At 36.7% G+C, this 8,350-nt stretch overlaps 1 protein-coding gene across 1 annotated transcript; it reads right to left on the reverse strand.

Moving 5' to 3' along the window:
- Positions 1-724: 724 nt before the first annotated feature.
- On the reverse strand, positions 725-3,007 carry LOC122653249 (protein kinase PINOID-like). The gene is made up of 2 exons (XM_043847218.1): positions 2,277-3,007; positions 725-1,608 (listed from the first exon to the last, which is right to left on the reverse strand). Exons 1-2 carry the CDS (start codon positions 2,855-2,857, stop codon positions 810-812), a joined length of 1,380 nt encoding a protein of 459 aa, XP_043703153.1. The 5' UTR covers positions 2,858-3,007; the 3' UTR covers positions 725-809.
- Positions 3,008-8,350: the final 5,343 nt, after the last annotated feature.

An 8,350-nucleotide genomic window follows, 5' to 3' on the forward strand; every position in this document is an offset into this window, starting at 1 on the left:
AGATTAACTATCAAAAATAAATAAATAAATAAATAATACTATAACATTTTAATTAGGTTTGACCCACTCTAGTCATGAAGTTTGAAATAGACGAGAGTCAAATAAAAAAAACACAAGTTTCCAGCTATGCCATCTACATGGGACTCAAATACTCAGAGAGCATCCATTTTGGAGAGAAGTTTTTCCCTTTCCTTGGGTAAAATGTTTATTCCCTGATAGTCAAAGAGAGATAAAGTAAAAAAATTGATAATATTTTCCAACTTTTATCAATACCCAATTGAAAAGTTTAATAATTTTTTTTTCATTTCATTTTATTTTGTTTAACCAATAGTAGTTATGTTTCAATATAATTCTTTCGTCTGTTTTTTTTGGATTAGAATATTTTACTGTAATTCACTCCTAATCAAACATGGCCTAAGGGTTTCTTACTGCTTGATCAACTTTTGTAATTTGCTATAACAATGACCTACCTCCCTGAGGCTACTACTCTCAAGACCATAATACCACTACTTTCTCAAGGAAACAGAATTATCTACTTGAATCTACTTGAAAGTTGAAACCCATTATCTCATTTCATATAAAGGTTGTGACAAAACTAATCTAACCTTCCCAACACGTACAGTTAGATGTTGGACTTCGCCCGAGCCAGGGCAATCCAATCCTATCCCTCCTTCCTATATAATTAGTTAGGTCGTCAACTACATATGCATAGAATTTTTTAAAAAATAAAAATAAAAAGGCCCGAATATACAAGGCTACGATGATACCACGTGGCTCAACGACCCCACGTTTCCCTTCCGATTTGAACCTCAAAAGTAGTCAAAAGCCGTCGTCGTCATTGTCGACGATTTCCTCGTATACCTACACGACTCCGATGACGACGTAACCTTAGATTGCCGGAGACCAGGAATTTCCGGCGGCATAGACGACCGTATGAGAGCGAAATTTACTCCCTTAAAGAAGGGATGTGTCTTCACCTCAGCGGCGCCTCTCTTGGACCCGAGCCTTTGAACAGGATCTTTGACCAGCAACCTTGAGATCAGATCTCGAGCGTACATTTCTGACCCACTTGACGGAGATCCCGTCGGGAAGTGCAGGGGAAGTTTCACAATGTTTCGCAGCGTAGCTTCGTTGTTCCCACCTGAGAAAGGCGTACGGCCGTAGATCAGCTCGTAGATGAAAATTCCTAGGGCCCACCAGTCCACAGCATTACCGTGTGATTTACCAGCGGCAACTTCTGGTGAGACGTACTCGTGGGTTCCCACGAATGAGCATGACCGGGCAGTCACCGGCTCGGCGACAAACTGCCGGGTCTTTGACACAGTTCTTACCTTCCGTGACCGGAAAAGCCGGTTGGGAAGGCAACCAAATGAGGAAGCTTTACGTGCACTGCAGGTTGACGGAAGGTCAGAAGCTGAGTTCGGGCCAGGAGAGGAATCAGGAAACTCGACGGCTGGGATTGCATCAGAGCAGAGGGAGAGGTCAAAATCGGAGAGCATAATATGTCCGTCCGATCTGACCAACACGTTCTCCGGCTTTAGGTCTCTGTAGACGATTCCCAGCATGTGAAGGTACTCCAAGGCTACAAGAACCTCCGCCGCATAAAACCTGGAAAGCCAAACATCGGAACCGGAATAAATTCTCTGACTCGGCCGAGATGACACAGAAATAGCAAAGTGAAAAAAATTTCGACGAGAAAATCTTCGCCCAAACAGAATCAAAATGGTCCAAGGAAAGAGATTTTCCACTGATGGGAAAATAAATGTTTCGATGTAAAATTGTAAAGGAAGAGAAATTTAGAAATTCTGAAAATGAGAAATGAAAATAGTAGTTTCAACTTTCAATTAATGGAGACCATCAGAGCATGAAGCAGACAGGAGACTCAGAGGTCTATTATTAGAAAGATGGTTTTTTTTTCAGAATGCATTTCAAAGAAAATCCAAGTTTCAGGGAGACACAGAACAAAAGATCGTAAAATTCGTCTTTTACTAATCAACAATAAAGAATGTACTATATTAATGTCTTTCGAAACACAAAATTTATATAAAAAAAAATAAAATTGGTTTGACGTTGTTTCACTGCCAAAGAATGCAGCTTTTCTTCCACTTTTAATAATATCTCTCCTCTGTAACCTGTACTAAATGGAGTAGCAGACAATGTATCTTTTCAATACTCATAGAAACCGGGAACAGAATATAACGAAAATAACATTTCTTAGAGAAACGTCAAAGTTTTTTGAAAAAGATAAAAATTGAAGTATATTTCCATTAACGTACCTTGCAGAGCTCAATGAGAAACATTTTCCAGACTGTCTGTGTCTGAGAGTATGCAAATCACCACCACAGCAGTACTCCATCACTACGCAAGAGTAATGTGAAGCATCAAATTGAGCGTACAGAGTCGGCAAGAATGGATGATCCAACATCTTCAGAATTCTTTTCTCTGTTTCAGACCTCTCAATTTTTTTCTTTAATACCAGTGCTTCTTTGTCCACCACTTTCATGGCGTAAAAACAGCTCCCTTCGCCAGAGCAAGAGCTCCTGAGACGGCAGAGATAAACGTGCCCAAGGTCGCCACTTCCAATAAGACGAACAAGCTTGAAATCTCTATAGTTCAAGCCTTCTTTTCGGCCAGAAGATGCTAAGCGTATGGCTTCCCAGGCAGAATCCGATGACCTGTGGGGCTTCAATTTGAGATTCTCCGAAGAAGACTGAGAAGACGTCTTCGCAGGAATTTCAAGAGCATCAAACGAAAGACGACCTAAGCTACTGCAACTCTCGCTGCTCATCGAGCTCTGACTAGAATTAAGAGTTTCGGAACTGTTCTCACACTCTGATTCTGGGAGAAACTCGAACATTTTAGGAACGAAGACTAAGAACAGACCTTTCTACGCTATCTAGATTCTAGAATCAAAAAGGGCTATTACCCCTTCAGAGCTTTTACACAAAGCATCGCCTTTCTCTTTTTCTTTTCAACAACAACACAGTGAGAGAAGTAACTACCGGTCAAAAAAAAGAGAAGCAAAGCTAGTAGAATCTAAACTATATTATAAAGCTCCAAGACTTGAACACAAGAAATCAGAGAAGGCGATCCCTACAATGTTTAGAAACAGAGGATTTCACCATTTCTAAGCATTTCCTCCGCTCGTTCTCGAATCAGATACGACGCGATCCTAAAAAAATCCAGAAGATCGCGACAGTACACGAAGAAGAAGAAACCACAACAAAAGCCAAAAGAAAAGAGCAACGATTCTCGAACATAAGCAAAGAATCGTTACTCCGAAGTGAAATTCCCATCTCCACCAATGAAATACAATCAAGATCCGTTTACAGAAAACGAACCATCAAAAGACTCAGAAACTAGGTCGCTTTCTCTATTACAACATCGATTTAAATTCCACGACCATCACCAAAGTATCTTCGTATAGTCTAGCTCATTCCCAAGAGGAATCCCAGCTTATTCCTCTGCAACAAAACAGATAATTAGGGTTCTTAGTCTCTCTGCTTCGCTCTCTCACTTCGTTTTCGAAATCAGTTGCGAGAGAACAAAATAGCCAGCTTTCATTTTCTCTGGTTTCTTTGTGTTATCAAAAAGACGATGTAAGCTAGGGTATTTATATGCTCAGTGTACGAGCCTTAATTATTTACCAGGACGGACTGATGCGATCTTAACCATGGTTAAAACTATGGGTAGATTGACACGTGACAGTCCTTCGCTCGTGTACTGGTGGCAGCTAGTGGCTGCAAGAACTACAAGCCTTCTTTCTTTTGCTGACGTGGATGTACGCGTGCCAAATTCATCGTCTGGTCTGTTTCACGTGTCACGAGCGGTTCAGATTCTTCAGAACTTTTTTAACATAGTACAGACGATAATATGACAGTAGCTAGGGCACGTAGAGTTCTGTTTTGTGTAATTATTAGAAAGTTTAGGGGCTATTAGGTTTTTTAAACTCTATTGGCCTTTCATTGTCTATGCGATTAATGCTGGTTCATAATGAGACGTTTTTTCCGTATATGGGTTTAGAAATTGAACCATGAACATGAAGGGATAAAATGGTAGTTATAGCAAAACCTACCACGCAACTGTAGGGATATAAATGGATATTCGTAAATTCGTATTCGATCCGCGTTTGTATCCATTTAGGAGAATTCGAATCCGTCTGAAACTAATCGGATACGAATATGATAATTCCCCTATCCGATCGATTATTATCCGATTCGTTTAGCAGTCCAACGGTAATAAAATATGTGAAATATAACTTTGTGTTTGTCTATCCTTTTAAGTTATCTTATTGGATTTTGTTATCTTAGTTTTATAAATTTATAAATTAAGATAATGTGATTCTTTTTCTAGATTTGTTATTGGTTTATATATATTATTTTATATAATGTGCTACATGGAATTACATATCTATTAAAAAATCAAAAGTAAAAAACGTAAGAGAATAAAAGACTAAAAAGAGTAGAAGAAAGGGTAATAACTGAACTCTCAAGTTTCAACCCTAACCTTCATCATAAAAACGGTAACTATGTCAGCGGATAGTCGAAAAATCGTATTCGATCTGTATTCATATCCATTTAGGAGAACCTGTATTCAAAAAATCATTATCCGAAAATTATTCGAATCCGTCCGAATACCGATAGGATATTATCCGAATCCGTCCGAATATAAACGGATACGAATATGATAATGCCATTATCCGACCGAATTCGATCCGTTTACATCCCTACACGCAAGAGAAAATTAATTCAGTGAGAGGGGATGTTTGGTTGTCAAGTTGTGCCTAGCCGATGGGGTTTAACTCCACTCCTATTTTGCCCCTTGAGAATGCTCACAGCTTTGAGGGGGAAAAAAAACCTATTTGTTAGGTGTTTTTTTATTTTTTTTTTATTTTTTTTTTTTTTAAATATGTGTGATACACTCTAATTGATTAGTAAGAAATGGATTTAAAAAAGGAATAAGTTTCTTTCCACCACCAGGGTGAATGAATTCCCACCATCCCAGGGTTGGCAAACCTTTCCTATGTTTTAGTATTTTCCCCAAAATACCTCTGATACCAGTAAATTCACATTCATCGTGGCTGACGGGAAATCCGATCCTTAAAAAATATATAATAAGATAAAGGGGATGGTTTTCCTTTAACTTCGATCAAAGGATTCCCTTGACCAAGGCACTAGGATGGTTGGGAGAGGGTATCAGGATAGTACAGAGAATTATTGACCTTGAACAATAGGGGGTAGACAGTAAGGACCCTAAGATGAAATACTTTTCCTACACCCATGGTGGAGGAAAACTTTCTCCTAATATAATAAAAATAATGACGACACTAATGTTGACTATGGTAACTTTACGTCTCTCTCTCTCTCTCTTTTTCCATTTTCCAAAACTTTTTATTGTTCTATTCTTTTCATTTCCTTCCAACCAAACATACTCTAATGCAAGTGTTAAAACTTGGTTAGATAGGAATTAAGGTTCATTTTTATTTAGGTTTTTTCAAATGTCTTATCGATAAGACGTAACCAACAAATGGAAGATGAAATGGGGATAAAGAACACTACTTGATCGCATGTCCCTACACCCAAACACACGGGTCACAAAATAACTACCCCACCCTCATGTTAGATGTTTGGACGAATGCTCCCATTGGCCCCCACACTCAACCACAGGCCAAGCGATGAAACAGCTTTCTCTCTCCCAAATGATAGATTCAAAACAATGTCATTTGGCTACGCCAAGACCATAAATATCTCCATTAGGTCCTAAATTAACACTCCTCTGCTTGGCCCGACCAAACAGGCCGTGCATGAAATGTCCGCAGGGATGGAAACAAACGGTGCATCACTGTTAGGGTTGATGTGGGTGTGTGGGGGTCCAATTGAAAGAAACTAAGCATTAGAGAGAATCCTACTTTAGAGTGCATTATTTTTCATGTGAGTTTCTTTGGATGTTATAGTAATGTAGATAGAGAGAGAAAAAGGGACCCAAAGGGACTGTTGGGGCTATGTTTGTCTTGTGAAAAGGCAGCAAAAAGTACATCAATTGGAATCATTCACTAGGGGCAAGTGATATCTCTTAAAAAAGGTTAGGCAAATTCCTCCTTATTTAAGGACTTGTTTGTTTGATCCAAGAACTGACCTAGAGACCTAAAAAAACTATTAATTTGCATTTAATAAAATAGTTTTTGAAAAAGAAACATTTAAATTTGGATCCATTCCATAAGACAAGTGATAATATTCCATAATGGAATGGATCCAAATTTATGTGTCTCACACACAATATTATCTCTAAGGCCAATTGTAATAATTCATCAAATTATCATTGTGAAAAATAATTAGATCGAAAAAAAGTCCAGGTCTCAATTACATAGAGTCATCACTTAGATTAAGGTCTAAAATCTACAACTAAAAACTATTTGACTCCACTCTGAACTAGTCCGATAAAAAAAATTGGGTTTGTGTTAGGTTGTGGTCTAAGGAATATGTTAGGTACCCCAGTCCATCCGGTTAAATTGAATCTCAGTCATGGGTATGATAAACATTATAAATACTTACCTCTATCCAGTCGCACTATAATACAAGGGTTAGTATACTTGATAACAGAAAGGAATTAACATATGCAAAACCTACGTTAAGCTATTTTGTCATGGTTTCGCCATCTAAACAATACAAAAAGAGATCATCATACATTCCGAAAAATTATAAAAACATTACTACCTATACAAAGTGTGATATCTCATCATCCAAAATAAGAAATATATGTTAAAACAAACCATAATTATATGAAAGATGATATCACATCCTATGAACAAAGAGTAATCTTAAAATAGCAGAATAAAATAATAAACAATTCAGCATATGTTAAATTACTAAAATATCCCTAGCAACAAAACTAGCCTACTATGCAAAATAAATAAATAAATAAATAGGAAATAGATACCACAAAAACACTCTAATGAAACACTCACGAAGAGTGTAGGGACGTTTAAGTGGATAGGGCTCAAGTATGACCATGAACCGAGATTGGGCCTAGTTTTGGGTTTGGATCAAGTTTCACTTACACATGAAAAAAAAAAAAATTCATTTTTTTAAATTATTATTTAGACATTGTTTCTAACCATTTTATCCTAAGGATTTGAAATGCCATCGGGGCATGAGGAACCTCCAGAACTATAGAAAATAGGTCTCATAACATTTCAGAACACCTTGATCATCATTACCTAGCCTTTTTCAAAGTAACAAAATAAATGTGTATAATCTTTGATCTATTTTTTTTTAATTGGATGTACTTGTGACGGATAACAAGGCATAAAGACTTCTTCTTTTTGGAAGGTTTTGGAATATTGAGTTCATAGTTATCTCCAACCATGTTTAAGAAATTAAAGGTTGGCCCACAAGGTCAAACCATTGACTCACTTGTGTGAAACCATTTTGTATTTTTAAAATTTTTTTGAGAGAGATATGAAACCATTTGTATTAGCTTAGTTAAAATACAAAAAGGCCATGTCTAAACTTGGTTCAATATTTGAAGTATTGATTAACTAAATAGTTAGGTTTGAAGTTTGACTATCTGGTTTAGCACTTTAGCTTTCAAATCCGGATCTTTTTAATACACTAATTATGGATTCTAGAATAATTAAATTAAACATTTGATATTATGACAACAAATATAATTAATAAAATAATATTATTATATTATATATTGGTGCATTGCCAATAATTACAGTTACTATTACTATTACTTTATAACAAAATGGTTTTACTTTTCCATTTTTATCCATGATTGTATCTTACGTTCAATTATGTTGTCACCTTGAATGAAATCATTTCATCTTGAATTCTCACAAACTCATATCATTTGCATGCATATGGTAGATGCTTCAAAATGGACCCCACTTTGAGTTAATATATATTGGTATGTTTATACAAGTTGAAATACTATCATTTCTCCATGCTTGTGGTTAAAAAAAATTTATACACGTCCAAATTAAATATCGTGTCATGTGGATAAATGATGTGGTTATTCTGATCATTGGATAAAGGTCGTGGCCAAGATTAGTCACATTTAGATCGAGATCTTAATTCAATCAAATACCTCTTGTTTTTTGGAATACGTTCCTGGAATGTCAATGCATACCACTGTACTCGTATAAGACCACTACAATACTGTGCTCTCTCTCATAGTTTTGGATGTTCAAAGAGCTTTGTTTTGTCATATAGCGAATTCTAAGAGAACTCACACCTAACATACGAGTAGGGGCCTTACAGTTGATTTGTCAATATTTAAACCTCATTTGATCTATCGTGTGGTAGTTGTTGGCATCGAATGTCTAGAAAAGGTTTATGGGCATGTT

This window comes from Telopea speciosissima, chromosome 2 (assembly GCF_018873765.1).
Source record: "Telopea speciosissima isolate NSW1024214 ecotype Mountain lineage chromosome 2, Tspe_v1, whole genome shotgun sequence".
Lineage (NCBI taxonomy): Eukaryota > Viridiplantae > Streptophyta > Magnoliopsida > Proteales > Proteaceae > Telopea > Telopea speciosissima.